This window comes from Prinia subflava, chromosome 30, assembly GCF_021018805.1.
Source record: "Prinia subflava isolate CZ2003 ecotype Zambia chromosome 30, Cam_Psub_1.2, whole genome shotgun sequence".
NCBI classification, from domain to species: domain Eukaryota; kingdom Metazoa; phylum Chordata; class Aves; order Passeriformes; family Cisticolidae; genus Prinia; species Prinia subflava.
The window spans coordinates 2365777-2382769 of record NC_086276.1 but is presented as its reverse complement, the minus strand read 5'-3'; the positions used below and the strand labels follow the sequence as shown (position 1 = coordinate 2382769).

Sequence of the window (16993 nt, the reverse complement as noted above, 5' to 3'; positions counted from 1 at the left end):
GTGAGGCTCCTGAAGACACCTTGAGGCAGCAGAAAGGGTGTTAGGGTCCTGCTTCTGACCCCCAAATAATGTTAGGGTCGGGTCATTAAATGAGGCCTCAGCCAAAGTTAAGGTGTGAACAAGACCATGAGCCAAGGTCAATAGTATGGGTTAAATATAAGAGTAAATGGGAGGTAGAAAAAGAGGAGAGTGAGTAGGAGAAAGAGACACACACCAACACATTACATAGATAGTCACCAAAACGTGGGTCACTGTCGCCTATCGCTGGCTCTTCTGATCTCAGTGCTGGGGATCCCCAGAAGTGTTCTTGAGGTACCAATTTTATCTGTCTTAGTCAGATGCTGGCCTCTGATCATGTGCAAGAGCCAGAGCTGGGTCCATTGTACAAAGCCTCGAGTTTTCTGAGGTATCCAAGAATGGAAATGGTCCCTCTGGTGCTCAGGGTTCTGGTGATGCTGTCACACACAGCGAGACAATGAGCAGGCTGCTGTCAGGGGCACACATGTGGCACCTGGACTCTGAGGTCTCAGGGAAGGTGCTGGCTTGGCCTGGGCTGGGAGTCAGGTGCTGGGGCGACTGCTCCAAAGGTCTGCCTGCCATGGTGTGGCCTGGGGGTGTCTTGGGGACCAACCAGGTACAGAAGTTCTCACAGAATGGAAACTGTCTTTGTAATAGGCAAGAAAAATGAAGGGCCTCCTGCAAGATTTGGCACAATTCCTGTGGCATCGGTCTTGGGACATCTCAATGATGGCCATGGACATCTTCTAAAATTCTGCTAATGCTTCATTCTAAAATGTCCTGAAGCATCTGAAGAAGAGCGAGGCCATCCCCATTGCTGTGGAGGTGGTGCACAGTCTCTGGCGCCTCTTTGATGCGGTGAGGCTGATGTGGGAGCCTGAGCCCCTCAGAGGGCCCCTGGGCAATGACAGCTGTCCTGCAGCACAGCCCTGCAAGCAGCACTGGCAGCAGGCCCCGCTCCCGTGGGCTCTCCTGGGCTGGATTTGGAGCCTTGCAGCCCAGCTCTGCCTCTGGCTGCTCTGGGCTGGGACCCCAGGGCATCGCCCCTCACCTCAGCCCCCTCAGCTCAGCCCTGGGGGCCGCGGGCTGGGAGACGCTGTGTGCGAAGCTCACCTTTCCTCCTTCCTAGCAGGAGGAAGAGTGTGTGCAGGAGAGCTGCATCTGCCTCTTCAGAGACCTGCTGGGCAAAACGGTGTGGAGGGACAAGCACATCATGAAGAAACACACATAGAAGGCCCTGGTGTGCCTTCTCCTTCACGTGAGTGACCGGCCCCCAGCGTGGCCAAGGTACCGATGTCCAGGCTGGGCACTGACCCAGAGACGGGGGCTGACACCCCCTGGGGGTCCTGGAATCCCACTGAGAGCTGCTGGCAGCGGGCAGTGTTCCCCTGGGCAGCCCCTGGGAACCAGGGCCAGCAGTCCCAGACAAGCTGGCACGGCCATTTCCACCCCCTGCCCTGCCTGCTCCAGCAGAGCTCGGCAGCAGCCTGGCACAACCGAGGCCTGGACATGTGTGCCCCAAAGGCTTCTCAGCTGTCCCCACTGGTGTGCTTGCATGGGTTTGCACCTCAATCCCTGTTGCCCAGGACTGTCCCCTTTTGCCTTTGGACAGGATTTCAGTTTGGAACTCCTTTGCACAATGTAAATACCCAAATGCCAGGGTACACCTGTGCAATTTTAGCTTGGAGAGCAGCTCCCTGTGCTCAGGGAACTGGTGAGGAAAGCCTCCATGGAAAATGGTTTTGCAGGTGCTGGGTTCCCTCAGTGCTGATCACTCGTTGAACATCACCTCCAAAGGGCACAGGGGCAGGGAATTCCCAAGTGTCTGAAGTCAAGCAGACGCGGCAGAAGGGCGCCTGGGCTGAGCAGGACTCTCGTGTGGAAATCAGGCAGAGGAGGAAGGTGTGTGCCCAGCAGCAGCGAGGTCAGGGGATGCGGGAGGGACACGGAGACAGCTCTCAGGAACCACTTCTCAGCGGATTTTCACTTCTTGGATGCCCCAGAATGCTCAAGGTCTTCCTGGTGGTTCAGGCCCTGAGGAAACAGGGCTTATCAGAGATGCTGGCAGGGGACTGACATCCATCCTCCGGACTGGGCACCTCTGCCCAGTTAGCTTTGCGTGGCTGCCTGGGGACAAACACCCACTGTCTTGGTTTGGAAAGACAGGTATCTGTCAGGGAAAACTGGAGTTTCCCTTGGAATGGAGAATGGCAAAACCCCTGCCTCCAAATTTTTATAATTTTGCAATTAGGAGCTTTCAGGCAAAAATATGGCAATAGGAATAACAGTTTTATACTAGGAATATTAAAAATGCAAATGCAGTAATACAAAAAACCAAGCAAGCGAACAAACAAACAAAAGTCTTACAAAACCCTAATGGAGTCAGGAATACGACCTGAGTCCCTGTTGGCCAGGGTGTTGGAAGCAGTCCAAAAAAAGTCCTCCTGGAGTGACAGATGTGGTTCTGTTGGAGTAGAGATGATCCTGCAGACAGGTTCAGTGGTGCTGAGATGAGTCCAGTCTTCCTCTGGGAATCCAGTGGAAAAGAGGAATGTCGGGGGTTCCTGTGTCCCCGTTTTTATCTGGGTAGGGAATGGTTGGCTCCTCCCCACGGGGTGGAGCATCTCACAGTGGGATGATGTCATGTGTCAGTCACTGGTGACCCTCAATGGTCCATTAACAGAAGATATCCCCCCTGCAGTGACAGGACAGTACAATGACACGTAATTAATGTCATTGGTGAGCCTCAATGGCCCATTAACAGAAGATATCCCCGGGCCGGACAGGACAGTACAATGACATGGAATTCATGTCACTGGTTAGCCTCAATGGCCCATTGACAGAAGATATCCCCGGGAGGGACAGGACATTACAATGACATGGAATTCATGTCCCTGGTGAGCCTCAATGGCCCATTGACAGAAGATATCCCCGAGGGTGGACACAGCTGATGACAGAGATAAGAAACCCTGCCCCACCTGGTTTAACAGCTGGGCTGTTATCAGAAGGCATCCGCCCTCCTCCCCCGGAGTTACAAGAGATAAAGAGAAAAGAAATCATCTCCCAACTGCTTCCTCCAGATGAAATAGAATCCACATTGGTTTGGTTACATCACCCGAGACAGGGAGGAATTCCCGATGGTTTTTTTCCAGCCGGGAGTGCGGCTGCACTTTGCCGAGCTGGGCCAGGGCCTGGCGCTCTGCCTGTGCCATGGATTCCCGGAGTCCTGGCTCTCCTGGCGCTTCCAGGTAACAAAAAATCCCAGGATTCGGGGGAAATGCTGGAAATTCCCAGGAATTGCGGGATTGGGAACATTTGGAATTTCAGGTCTCGCACAGATGCCGGCGTTGGCCGAGGCCGGGTTCCGGGTGCTGGCGCTGGGGATGAAGGGGTACGGAGAGTCCACGGCACCGCAGGGTGAGGAGGGAACAGTGGGAATTCTGGGATGGGTTTGGAATTCTGGGAATTCTGGGATGGTTTGCAATTACGGCATGGGTTTGGAATGCTGGGATGGGTTTGAAATTCCAGGAATTCTGGGAATTCCGGGATGGGTCTGGAATTCTGGGAATTCTGGGGGGAACTTGGAAATCTGGAATGGGTTTGGAATTTCAGGAATTCTGGGATGGGTTTGGAATTCTGGGGTGGGAATTCTGGAATGAGTTTGGAATTCTGGAAATTCTCGGATGGGTTTGGAATTCCAGGATGGGTATAGAATACTGGGAATTCCAGGAATTCTGGGCTTGGAGTTCTGGGATGGGTTTGGAATTCTGGGGATTTTGGGATGAGTTTGGAATTCTGGGATGGAAACTCTGGCATGGGTTTAGAATTCTGGGAATTCTGGGAATTCTGGGAATACTGGGAATTTTGGAATGGGAATTCCAGGATGGGTTTGGAATTCTGGGAATTCCAGGAATTCTGGAATGGGAATTCTGGGATGGGATTTGGAATCCAAGAATTTTGGGATGGGTTTGGAATTCTGGGGTGGGAATTCTGAGATGGGTTTGGAATTCCAGGAATTCTGGGATGGGTTTGGAATTCTGGGATGGGTTTGAAATTCTGGATTGGGAATTCTGAGATGGGTTTGGAATTCTGCAATGGATTTGGATTTCTGGGATGGATTTGGATTTCTGGGATGGGTTTGGAATTCTGGGAATTCTGGGAATTCTGGGATGGGTTTGGAATTCTGGGATGGGTTTGGAATTCCAGAAATTCTAGGAAGTGTTTGGAATTCTGGGACTTCCAGGAATTCTGGGAATTTTGGAATGGGAATTCCAAGATGGGTTTGGAATTCTGGGAATTCCGGGAATTCTGGTATGTTAATTTTGGGATGGGTTTGGAATTCTGGGATGGGAATTCTGGGATGGATTTGGAATTCTGGGATGGGAATTCTGGGATGAGTTTGGAATTCTGGGTGTTTTGGGATGTGTTTGGAATTCCGGGATGTGTTTGGAATTCCGGGATGGGTTTGGCATTCTGGGATGGGTTTGGCATTCCGGGATGGGTTTGGAATTCCGGGATGTGTTTGGAATTCCGGGATGGGTTTGGAATTGTGGGATGGGTTTCGAATTCCAGGATGTGTTTGGAATTCCGGGATGTGTTTGGAATTCCAGAAATTCTAGGAAGTGTTTGGAATTCCGGGATGGGTTTGGAATTGTGGGATGCGTTTGGAATTGTGGGATGGGTTTGGCATTCCAGGATGTGTTTGGAATTCCGAGATGTGTTTGGAATTCCAGGATGGGTTTGGCATTCTGGGATGGGTTTGGAATTCCAGGTTGTGTTTGGAATTCTGGGAAGGGTTTGGCATTCTGGGATGTGTTTGGAATTCTGGGATGGGTTTGGAACTGTGGGATAGGTTTGGAATTCCGGGATTGGTTTGGAATTGTGGGATGTGTTTGGCATTCTGAGATGGGTTTGGAATTCCAGAAATTCTAGGAAGTCTTTGGAATTCTGGGATGGGTTTGGAATTCTAGGGATTCCAGGATGTGTTTGGCATACACAGAATTCTGGGAATTCTGGAATGGGAATTCCGGTATGTGTTTGGAATTCCAGCATGGGTTTGGAATTACGAGCTGGGTTTGGCATTCTGGGAATTCAGGGTTGGGTTTGGGATTCCGGGATGGGTTTGGCATTCCGGGACGTGTTTGGAATTGTGGGATGGGTTTGGAATTCTGGGATGGGTTTGGAATCCCAGGATGGGTTCGGGATGTGTTTGGAATTCCGGCATGTGTTTGAAATGCCGGGATGGGTTTGGCATTCTGGGATGGGTTTGGAATTCCAGGATGTGTTTGGAATTCTGGGATGGGTTTGGCATTCTGGGATGGGTTTGAAATTCCAGGTTGTGTTTGGAATTCTGGTAAGGGTTTGGAATTCTGGGATGTGTTTGGAATTCCGGGATGGGGTTTGGAATTGTGGGATGTGTTTGGAATTCCGGGATGGGTTTGGCATTCCGGGATGGGTTTGGAATTCCGGGATGGGTTTGGAATTCCGGGATGTGTTTGGAAGTCTGGGATGTGTTTGGAATTCCAGAAATTCTAGGAAGTATTTAGAATTCTGGGATGGGTTTGGAATTGTGGGATGTGTTTGGCATTATGGGATATGTTTGGAATGCTGGGATGTGTTTGGAATGCCGGGATGTGTTTGGAATTCTGGGATGTGTTTGGAATTTCGGGATGTGTTTGGAATTCCGGGATGGTGTTTAGCAGTCCGGCATGTGTTTGGAATTCTGGAATGGGTTTGGAATTCCGGGGATTCCAGGATGCGTTTGTCATACTCAGAATTCTGGGAATTCTGGAATGGGAATTCCGGTATGTGTTTGGAATTCCAGCATGGGTTTGGAATTACGAGCTGAGTTTGACATTCTGGGAATTCAGGGTTGGGTTTGGAATTCTGGGATGCGTTTGGGATTCTGGGATGTGTTTGGAATTCCGGGATGTGTTTGGAATTGTGGGATGTATTTGGGATTCTGGGATGGGTTTGGAATTCTGGGATATGTTTGGAATTCCAGGATGTTTGGCATTCCGGGATGTGTTTGGCATTCCGAGATGGGTTTGGCATTCTGGGATGGGTTTGGCATTCCGGGATGTGTTTGGAATTCTGGGATGTGTTTGGAATTTTGGGATGTGTTTGGAATTCTGGGATGTGTTTGGAATTCTGGGATGGGTTTGGCATTCCGGGATGGGTTTGGCATTCCGGGATGTGTTTGGAATTCTGGGATGGGTTTGGCATTCTGGGATGGGTTTGGCATTCTGGGATGTGTTTGGCATTCCGGGATGGGTTTGGCATTCCGGGATGGGTTTGGCATTCCGGGATGGGTTTGGCATTCTGGGATGGGTCTGTGTCCCAGGGTGCTGTTACGGTGTTTGTATCCCCAGCCGTCTGTTGGGCTGTGCTGGGTGTTGCATTCGGTGCCTTTAGGGTCGGCTCTGGGAGCAGAGGGGGAGCAGCGCGCAGTTTGTTCTCACAGGCTGCGCTCCCTCCTCCACGGGCTGCCCTGCAGTGTTGCTGTCTCCTCAGGATACTGTTCCCTGAGATTCTCCTCAGGGTTGCTGTTCCCCGAGGTATTGAGGTTTTTCATCTTCCCTAGCCCTAAGTGTTTCACGCCGGAGCCAGAGACGACAAGCTGAGTCCGCCAGTGCACGTATCCAAGGTTGTTTATTCTTCATTATCTCTCAGTTCTTTCTCAGCTCTGCCAGGCCTCCCTGGCAGGGTACCTTATCTCAGTTCTTTCTCAGCTCTGCGAGGCATCCCCAGCAGAGCAGGACACGCGGCGGATTGGGCGGATCAGAGAGTCCCGGACCTTATGTACGGTACCCTTGACCCAACCACCGTCCAAAACATACTTTTTATTTACAAAATTTTACCAATGCCTACTACCTATGCTAACGTTGTTTCTACTCTAAACCAATCTCTAAAATCCAACTCAGAAAAAGATGGGGGACGAGAGCAAGAACAAGGAGCACAGGGGCCACTCTCCAATTCCTCCATCTTGCCTCTTCAACCCCATATACTAAAAATTCTAGATTCTACATTTATATTCTATGATAAACTAAATACTACTTATTTTGAATTCTCTCAGCTTGTGATTCTTCATACAATGTGGGCATTCACTCCCATGGCCAGGGATCAGAGGCAGTGTCATCCTGGGCTCTGTGTGAGGCTGGTTGACCCCCTTGTACAGATCCCAGACCCCCTGTCCGATCTCCAAACCCTCCAGGGCGGCCAGAGGGATGTTCTGGACTCCGACAGTACACCACCGGCCTGGATCACGTCAGTAGGACTGAAGCCCCTGTAAATTGGGAGCCATTTGTTGCCGTATGAATGGGAGGCTCACAAGCTGAGAGCAAACTGAATCTGTCTATTGCAGAGTTACGACAGTACTTATACACTTAGTGTGAGAACATCTGTTCAGTTCTTCGTGTGCAACCCAGCTGCAGGCCTGTAATAAATCCCTCGGCCTGACAGTTTGTTCCTTTGCTCAAGATTTGCAAGCTTTGAAGAAACAGGACGCCTTTCCTGTTCTCAGGCAGTGTGTAATCCACTTTCTTCCATGCTTCCCAGGATTCTTCTGCACTGTCAGGCTTGCTTCTTTCTCACACTTACACATGTACTTTTTTGTTTCCTTCTACGATTTCCATTCCTGTTTCAAGACTAATGGCTCTATACCTTTATCTTTACACATACCTGATGTGTTTGGCTGAGGTATATCTGAAAATGAGACATCATGAGATGTAGGAAGTTTCCCCATGTAGGGATTGTTTTTCTTGGGGTTTGCAGGCTGTGCAAAGTATCACTGCACACCAAATCTCCCCTGACTTTGTGCCACTTCCCCACTAAACAATCTCTTAGTACAGCTGGGGTCCCTTTCAGAAAAGCTCTTAATACATTCAGAATCGTTTCTGCAGAGGTTGGAATCTTGTCATCTGCACGTTTGTGTTTTGTTGGTAAATAAGGAGGTTTTGCAGCAGCAGCAGCAGAGATATTCTTAACTGACAGCTTAGGGGTTGAGGTAGGTTCCCCTTTCTTCTGGAATTTCTTCCTCCCGCCCAATGTGCAATTCTGCTGGATGTTGAATGTTTTGTCAGGAGCGTCTGGCCTATGGTGCAAAAGGACACTCACAGCCCAGAATCCAAAACTTTCCCTACCATCGGGACTGCTTCTGAGCAAGGTCACGTTCACAGTCCTTACAGTGCTGTGCTTTGCAGTGGTAGCTGGACGGGTGTTGATGACAGAGCAGTGTTTTGGCTCCTGCTGAGCAGCGCTGTCCCTCTGACATTCCTTCCCCTGTCAAAGGGGATGGGAGTGGGCAAGATCCTTGGAGGGGACACAACCAAGCCAACTGACCCAAATTAGCCAATGGGATGTTCCACACCATGTGACGACAGCTCAGATATCTAAGCTAAAAAGGAGAGAGGAAGAAGGGGGGCATTTGTCAGTTTTCAGTGTTTTCCTTCCAGAGGAACCATAATGCATGCTGAAGCCCTTCTTTCCAGAAAATGTCCAAACATCATTGCTGATGGGAAGTATAGACTGACTTTTTTTCTCCTTAGTCCATGCAAATGCAGTTCTTTGCTTCTTTCTTTCTTTTACCATAATAAAACTGCTTTAACTCACCCTGCTGGTTGTTCTCCATCTTATTCTCTCCCCTGTCCCAGTGGGAAAGAGAATGATAGAGCGATGGAGTGGGCACCTGGCACCCAGCCAGGGTCGACCCTCTACAGTCATTTTGGTGCCTGAACATGGGGCCAGACAGAGGTGGTGAAATGGACTCTAGCAGGAACCTCGGGCAGCAGGCCAGAACAGCAGAGGAGTGCAGGCCCAGGGTGGCAAACAAAGTTTAGCAATAAGCCCAAAGCTGTGGCAGGAGCAGCAGGGGCCGGGCAGACCCAGGGGTTTCGAGCTAAAAGTCTACTAAAAATGCAGAGCAGCGGCAGAAACAGCGGGGGCTTGGCAGCCCTGGGTGACGGGGGAATCGTTTTGGGCTCCTGCAAGCAGCCCTGAGACGCTCCCTTTGGGAGGGGGTTGTTGTCCTGGTTTTCCCTGGAGGCACCTAAGCAGATGGTGAAGATCCCTCCCAGAGTGGTGGGGTATTGAAAGGCCCCAGTTCAATGGGCACACTTGCAAGCAGAGCCTCACCCACAGTCAGGAGAAGCAGTGAAGGAAAAGCTCTGCAGTAGCAGCGAATCCTCTGGGCAGCAGCAGCAGTCCAACACCAAAACCTCAACCATTTGCCTTCCGAGCCGCGCCCCCCAGCTAAGGGACAGAACAGCCCCACAGCCTCTCCCCCTGCCCCAGGTATGACTCCCAAATGCTCCTTTCCCTTGCCTGACTCCTTAGTGTGGGATGTAAGAGGTCTGGCCATGTCTTTTGTTTCTTCATTACCCCTAATTGTCCTCTGTACAACTGCTCCCTTCAGAGGATCTTCCTTTCAAATGGGAAAAAATTCCTTAAAGAATCCAAACCAAAACCAGGGTCTCTACTTTGCTGTCTTCAGACAAAATTAAATACTAAAAAACAGCTCAACTATAGGATCAAAAAAAATTTCTTTGCTAATGATGGCACAGATCCTTATCAAATTCAGGGATCACTAAATTTTCAGCTAAATACGATCTCTCTCTTTTTCAACATGTAAATGAGACAGACAGTCCTGACCTACAGAATCCCAGCAGTGCCTCTCAGCACTCCTGCATCCATGTCAGGATGCTGGCCAACACAGGACTGTCCTGGAAACTAAGGCGGCTGACTTTACGTTTGTGTGGGTACCCACAGGTCAAGGCCAAGGGTGTTCCCTCAGGATAGGGCAGTCCTGAGGGGTCTCCCAAAAACTGCCGAATATCGGCCACTCCTTGTGGCACCAGTTGCTTTCCTGTGGAATGTTCTACCTGCCCTGAGAGTAAAGAGGGAGTTTGGAGAAGGAGCTTGCCAGGCTGTTCTCCATCCCTTACCAGTACTGAGTCTCCTGCAGAAAGCATGACGGGAGAGCTGTGATTTATTGGCAACTTAGATATCTGTACCAGGGGAAGGATTAGCCTTTTAGCAATCTACTCATTTGTTTGGGCTACTTTTGTAACACTGAGAGAACTTCCATTCCTTGAGAGATTTGACTCCTTAAGGGAATGAGGTTATTATCATCCCTTCATGGAAAACCGTTTACAAACCAAAGAACAGACATTTTATTGCCTCTGTGTAGTGTTATGTTTTGTGAAGTGACTTTCAATGGATGATGTTAAGGCAAATGAGTTGCAGCTTTGAGATGGGATGCAAACTGCCAAACCTTTCACATTGTCAGGCCATTGCCATTAATTTAACTTTGCAACTTCTTGAACCTACTTCAGTTGAGCAAAGGGGAAGGAAAGCTTCCCTGAACTGAAGATTCTTAAATGCCAGATTCTTCTGTGCCTTCTTGGCAAATGAGATTTTATGCTAAAGGAAATGACTTTAATGAGAAAATAATTCCAGCATGAAGGAAGAGCTTTGAACAGAGACCAAGTTTTGCCAGCAGTTGCTCCGGGTGCTCCTGCCAACAGCCCTGTAGGAAGGAGCACAGCCCCAGTGCACTTTGGCTTTGGCTGCCTCTGGCAGAGAAGCCCCCTGGGGCACAGGTCTCTGGGGCAGGAGAGGACACCAGCACTGCCAGGGCTCAGGGGGTGGCAGGTGTGCTTGGGTGGGACTCTGCCACACCTGCTGATTTCAGTGCTCCCCTGGCCCCAGGGCTCAGAGCAGCACTTGTTCCCCGGATTTGGGGCAAAGACAAAGTTTCTTGTGTGTGTCACACTCGCAGGTTTAGGATGTCCTCCAGCCAGGATGTGTCCCAAGGGGGCTGTGCCAGCTTCTGGGGAAGGCCCCGTGCCCTTCCCGCTGCGGCTGCGTCGGCAGCCCTGGGGGCTCCTTCTGCTGCCCTGAGCCCACAGAGCAGGGCAGCGTTTGCTGATGGTTGGAGCTGTTCCTAAAGATCCTGTGGGGATGTCTCAGACACTTGGGGAGAGGGATTCCTTCCAGTCTGGGCCATTTTGGGTGGCCCCAGGGCAGGTGGCAGGGTGTGCAAGGGCCCTTTGTGACACGGTGCAGCATGGTTACCATGGGATGCAATGGGACAGGGTGTCACATGGGCCCTTTGTGACACGTGGTGACATCGGTGCTGGCAGTGACACAGCCACACCACAGTGCTCGGAGCACGCGACAGGACAGGACGGGATAGAGCGGTGCTGAGAGGAGCCCCCCCACAGCACACTCATTCCTGTCTGACCTGGAGCTTTTCCGAGGCGTTTTTCCTGCAAGTGACCTCGAGGCCAGACCACAGCACTTGGTGACCTGTGGCCTACCCGAGACTTCTCTTTTGCAGGTGCCCTTGAGGACGTGTTAACTTGGAGCTTTCCTGAGGCACCTCTCTAGAAGGTACCCTCAGGGGCAGACATGGCGGGCAGATTTCACGGCCTGTTCAAAGTCTTCAGGGGGACAAAAAAGAAAGACCCTGGAGCACAACAGCCTGAAGAGCCGGAGCAGTACCGGCCAGTGCAGGACAGTGAGTGACAGAACTGGGCCCCAGGGCTGATGGCTGCAGCCAGCTTGGCCCCATCCCATCCCACCTGCTGTGGACATGCCCATGCACAGGAGGGAAGAGGGGTTGAGGCTGAACCGTGCTGTGGCCGTGCTCCATCCCCTGGGGCATCCCGGGGCTGTCCCCTGCCTGCGGAGCCCAGGGCTGGGCTCTGTTCTCCGGCCTCTCCCGCAGCCCCTCAGCTCTGGCTGCTCTCACTCTTTGCCAGATGCAGCCATGGACCAGACACAAGAGCAGGAGCCCGCCCGTGGCCGCTTCCGCAGGACACTGAAGGTACCTGCAGCCATCCCCACCTGGGCTGGGGCTGCTGTCACTGCTCAGCCCAGCACCACACTTGGAGCACTCCATGGAACGTGTCTCTCTTCCCTGTCCTTTGTTCTCCTGCAGATGTTCCGGAAGTTCCTGCGCATTCGACGTGGAAAGACCAGCAGCACAGCAACTGAGGGCACAGCACAGCTTAACTCTAGGCTGACTAAGTCCCAGGCAGAGCCTGATGTCAGCACAGATTCGACTGCACGCTCAGAAAATTTTGACACTGTAATTAATGATCACAGGGCGAAGACTGTTCTCATGTCAATGACTGAGGGCATGATCAGCACAAACACTGACACCAGAAAGACTCACGGCATCACAAATACTGCCATCGCACCCACTCCCACTGTACTTCATGCTCCCACTATGGATTTTTTAGAGGAGAGTGCTTTTTCTCCTCAGCAGCAGGTAAGCAGCCTTGGGCCAGGCCTGGAGGCCTCCCAGGATCATGTGCCCCCTCAAGCCATGGCCACTGGGCGCCCTCAGCCTTTGAGGCCAGCACAGTGTGCCGGGGAGGGAAGCACTTCTTGGGGGAAGCCGGGGAAGTTGCTCCTTTGGACAGTTCTCCAAGTGTTCCCCATGCCTCTTCCAGGTGCCAGCCATTGTAAGGAACATTCACCGGAGACTGGCATCCCATGTCACTGTGAATGCCAGGCTGCAAATTGACATTGTGAGGCTGGCTGAAGAGCATCCAGCTGATGTGGTGCTGACCCTCCTGCACTGTGCCCCAACGTGTGACAGGTACAGGATGTACCTGCCTCGAGAGCTCAGGGCTCAGCAGCCTTTAGGGCCCATCGCCCTGCACAGCCTGTGCAATGGGGTGTGCCAGACAGGCAGAGAGGTCCAGGACCCTCAGGACCTTCTGTTTCCTGAGCCTGCTGCCAATGCTCCCTCCCTGCACTTCAGGGCACTGGGGCTCTGTCACCTGGGCCCCAGAGCTGCACAGGGCATGGCAGTGTGACTGAGATGCCCCTGACACAGAGCTCTGATCCCACAGAGCTGCTGCCATGATCTGGAGAACCATAGGCTCATCGGGACCAACAGTGGAGAAGGTGCTGCCACCACTGGTCTGTGTAATGGAGCACTGGCCACTGTACAGAATGTGCACCTCTGATGGGGACAACAAGGACGTTTTTGCCCTGGCTGTGAGTTTCTGGGCCTTTGCTCACCCCGAGTCACCTCTCCAGCAGCTCTCCATCCTCTCCCTGCCTCAGGTGCTAAAACCTGGGCTAGGGGCAGGCTCAGGGGGCACCAGGCCCGCTGCTCCCCCTGCGTCTCCTCTTGTGACCTGACACCTCGGCACTGAGCGCTGTCTCGGGCTTCTTCTATTTCAGGCAACTCTGGTGCTCTGGGTGATTGTCCAGGAGCCTGAGTGTGATGAGGCAATGACCCTTTATTCCTCCCGCCTGTCTGTGGCTCTGCTTCTCCATGTTGTCATCACCACACAGCAGATGCCACCCAAGGAAGTTGATAACTTCTGGACAGCATGCCGGGAGGAACACCGCCTTCCCAGCAACCCCAACAGGTTCCAGTCCTCCCGTCCTTCCCATGCCCTTGTGGCCAGTGCCAGTGCCCCCAGTGTGACCTGGGCTTTGCTCTGCACACAGGTTTGCAGTGCAGGCCATGAAGGCTCTGCTCTACCGGCTGCAGTGTGACAGAGAGGTGATGGCCATGGAGCGCAAGCGTGGCTGGGACACGCTGCTCTGTGCTGACACCCAGCACTATGCCATGGGTCTGCTGGCCAGGTGAGAGCCCCTTCTCCCCGCTGTCCCCGGCATTTGTGCCCTGTGCCCGGGGTGCCCCACACAGTCCCTGTGGTCATGGGCCACAGGGCCTCATCACTGAGGGAAGGCCAAGCAGACTGGGAAAGGCTGGGAGAGGAGGGTGCCCAGAAGGAGCTGCCTCTCAGTACACCCACATCCTCTCTAGGGATGCTGGAGAAAGACTGGACCTCTGTGAGCCAGTCCTCTCCCTGAGAGGTTTGCCACCTCCACCTCAGGGTCTTTTTCCCCTGACAGGGAGATGCGCCGTGTCTTGATCCCTTTGTGTTCCTGCATTGCACTTCACCTGCTCCGCCTGCTCAGCATGAAGCAGCCAAGCTGGGATCTGCCTTTACTGGCATTCCTTGTGGAGGTAAGCCTGAAGGCCAGCGCTGCCTCTCTGAGCTGCCTCCAAGCTCTCTGCCCTCTCGTAGCCGCTGCTGCCTGGGACGGTGCCCAGGCCCTGTGCTGCTGCCTGGGCCTGGCCCTGTGTGGTTCTGGGCTCCTGCCAGCCGGGTCTCCTGTCACTGCCCTGTGCCTTTCAGGTCCTCGAGTGCATGGATTTGACTCGATGCCACGCCAGCATCCTCAGGGTCATGTCGAGGTACCTGCTGGGCAATTGCAGGCAGAGATGTCCCCTGGCGCTCAGAGGCCTCGTGGTGCTCAGCAAGGATCCCTTCATGGTGAGAAGGTGGCAGCGGCTGAAGCTGCACTGGGGAAAGCAGCCCCATGGGCTGGCTGGGCTTCAGGAGCCGAGGCAGCTGCTCCCAGCTCTCCTGCCTCACCTGCCTGAGTGCTTTGGGACAGGCCTTTGGGCTCTGGGCCCTGCAGCAGCAGGGTGGGGTTGCAGTGCCAGGGTGGTGTTGGCGGTGCAGCTGTTCATGGCTTCACAGCACAGCCTTGTGCTCCACACAGGCCAGAATAATGTGCAGTCTGTCTTCAAGCCTTCTGGAGCTGCTGGATGATGCAGATGGAGAGGTGGTCAGCATGTCCCTCTGTGTGTTCACGAATGTGTTCAATAACAAAGGCATCCGGGTATCGAGCACCACTGCCCCAAAGCTGGCTGAGGCACTTCTGGAGCTCTTTAACCACGTGAGATTCTGCATCCCTAACCACAGGCATTGGGTGCTTCCCAGTGCCGTCTGCATTTTCAGGCCTTTGCCTGGGTGGGCCTGGAGTAGTTGGTGCTTAGGTTTTCTCCTTTCCTCTAGGACAATAGCCACGTACAAGTGCTCTCCATTCACCTCTTCTGTAAGGTGATGGAGTTGGTAGTGGAAGAGGGAAAAAAGCCTCTGAAGGAATTTGTCAACAAGGGCCTGTACACACTTTTCATCTACTGCCATGATAAGAACCAGCAGGTGGCAAAGGTGAGGTTTTGTGTGCTGCTGGTGTTCTGCTGGGAGGGGGCTGGGCTGCCTCCTGCCCTGGTGCCTCCAGAGCTGCAGCTTCCTCCAGGCCGTGGCACAGGGACGGGTCCTGTGCCCTGAGCTGCAGTGCCATATCCGTGTCTCTGCTGCTCTCCAGGCCTCTCGGGAAACGCTGCATTGTGCGGCCGGGTTCTTGAAGAGGAGGAATCTCGAGAAGCTACTGAAGAAGGAGCAGTTGAAGATCGATGAGTGTCTGGTAAGGATGGCCTGGATGAAGCCCTAGCCTCAGGCTGGAAAGAACCCCTGCCCCTGGTGTTCAGTGTGTGGGGGGCTGGCAGCTGTGGCCCCTGCCCAGTGCTGCACCCAGGGGCGCCAGCCTGCGCCCCACACGCCGCTCCCTTCCCTGGGCCACACGGGACCTTCTCCAGGCTCCTGTGGGCCCGAGCCGGGTGCCGATGGAGCCCGGCACAGCGGGGCTGCGGGGCGGGGCGGCACCGCGGCTCCCCGGGCAGCAGCCGGCCCTCGGCCCCCTCCAGAGCCCGGCAACAGCGGCTGCTGGCCGGGCCTCAGGGCTGTGCGGGCAGGGGAGGCCGGCGCTGGGCGCAGCGAGAGCCCGGCCGAGGGGCTGAGCCCGCGCCAAGCCTTCCCTGCTGCCGCTCTCTGCAGCTGGCAGAGGACAGGAGCCGAGCGGCCGAGCACCTGCGCCGGGTGCTGCCGTACCTGCAGAAGCCACAGGAGCCCCTGCGAGCGGCGGCCATCAGGTTCATGGGTGAGCCACGAGCCCGGGCTCCCTCCCCGGCCCGCCGCAGCTCGGCCCCAGCCCCGGCTGCGGCCCCGGCAGCGGCCTCCGGGCCCGGCGCCGTGGAGCCCCGCCTGCCCTCGGGGCTGCTGCCGCCCTCCCGCAGCCGTGCCCGCCCCTGGGCGGCAGGAAGGGCAAGGGCCCGGGCTGAGCCGTGCCGGGGCAGGAGGCCGTGTGGCCGCAGGGCTGGCAGCGCCGCTGGCACGGAGCTGTGCCGCTGGGGCCGTGACACGCTCTGTGTTCCCAGGAAGGGTCTGGCGGCGCCGGAGGGGGCAGCAGGAAGAGCTCCAGGCCCTCAGGGAGGGTGAGTGAGGGCAGCGGGCTGGCAGCGGGGGCTGGCGGGGGGGAGCTGCAAGCGCTGGCCCGGCTGCGGAGGGCTCTGCTCCCTGTGCGGACGAGGGCTGGCGTGGGCAGAGCACAGAGAGATTTCAGGGGCACGTAGGGGATTTGTGGCCAAAACCTTCCAGTTGATCCTTTTGGCAGCGCCTCTCTGCTGGCCATAGCCAGAGTTGGGTAGGGTTGCCCTGGCAGGACGGTCTCCTCAGGTCGCCGCAGATCCAGGCTCTGACCAGGGCTCTCTTCCTCTGTGTTCCAGGCCTTCAAGCCCCAAGGAACAGTGCCAGCCCATCCTGTTCGATTACTGAAAATCGTACCCAGTTTGCCCTAGGAGCTAAAGAAGTAGGGTTATCTGCTGGAACCACTGAACCATTGTCACAAGAACAACACCTGTAGTACAACCTCCCAGTGCTGCTGGAGCTCCAGGCACAGCTGATGATTGGCACAGCTGAGCCTGCGGGAAGCTCTCAGGGCTTCAACCCCCTCTTTGCCTGTAGATAGTTCCCTCCCTCTAGCCCCCAGAGACTGTTCATTCCCGTTTTACCCACCACTCTCCATCCCTTTTGACAGTTCCATCTCAGGAGCCCTCAGACCATGCCCATCCCCTTTTTCCACCCCATATCATCCCCTTTTTTGCCTTCCATTAATAAACAGTTTGGCTTCTTCACTTTGCCTGCATCTCTGTGGAGCTGAAGCAGCACAAATCCAGAGTGCAGGGACACACAGGCCCCTCCTGCTGTTCTCTTCTGCGCCGTGTGCTGTACAGAGACCCAGAGGAACAAGGGCAGATCAGTCTGCAAAGGTCCTGTGCTGAAGGTCCCCTTCCACAACATTTGGAAGTTTAATG

The 16993-nt window shown here is 54.1% G+C and overlaps 2 protein-coding genes across 2 annotated transcripts in view; one reads left to right on the top strand and one right to left on the bottom strand.

Annotated features, from left to right (window-relative positions):
- Nucleotides 1-16993, bottom strand: part of LOC134562709 (zinc finger protein 420-like) — a 230724-nt gene that overhangs the window by 85480 nt on the left and 128251 nt on the right. The gene's annotated exons all lie outside the window — the stretch shown is intronic.
- LOC134562759 (uncharacterized) overlaps nt 3357-16993 on the top strand; it is a 29183-nt gene continuing 15546 nt past the window's right edge. The window contains exons 1-14 of the mRNA XM_063420265.1: nt 3357-3435; nt 11781-11845; nt 11960-12109; nt 12477-12625; nt 12882-13029; nt 13535-13629; nt 13903-14017; nt 14190-14327; nt 14560-14736; nt 14856-15011; nt 15169-15267; nt 15678-15780; nt 16058-16114; nt 16406-16488. Of these exons, the coding sequence (XP_063276335.1) occupies nt 3357-3435; nt 11781-11845; nt 11960-12109; nt 12477-12625; nt 12882-13029; nt 13535-13629; nt 13903-14017; nt 14190-14327; nt 14560-14736; nt 14856-15011; nt 15169-15267; nt 15678-15780; nt 16058-16114; nt 16406-16488 (1614 nt within the window). The remainder of the gene's footprint in view (nt 3436-11780; nt 11846-11959; nt 12110-12476; nt 12626-12881; nt 13030-13534; nt 13630-13902; nt 14018-14189; nt 14328-14559; nt 14737-14855; nt 15012-15168; nt 15268-15677; nt 15781-16057; nt 16115-16405; nt 16489-16993) is intronic.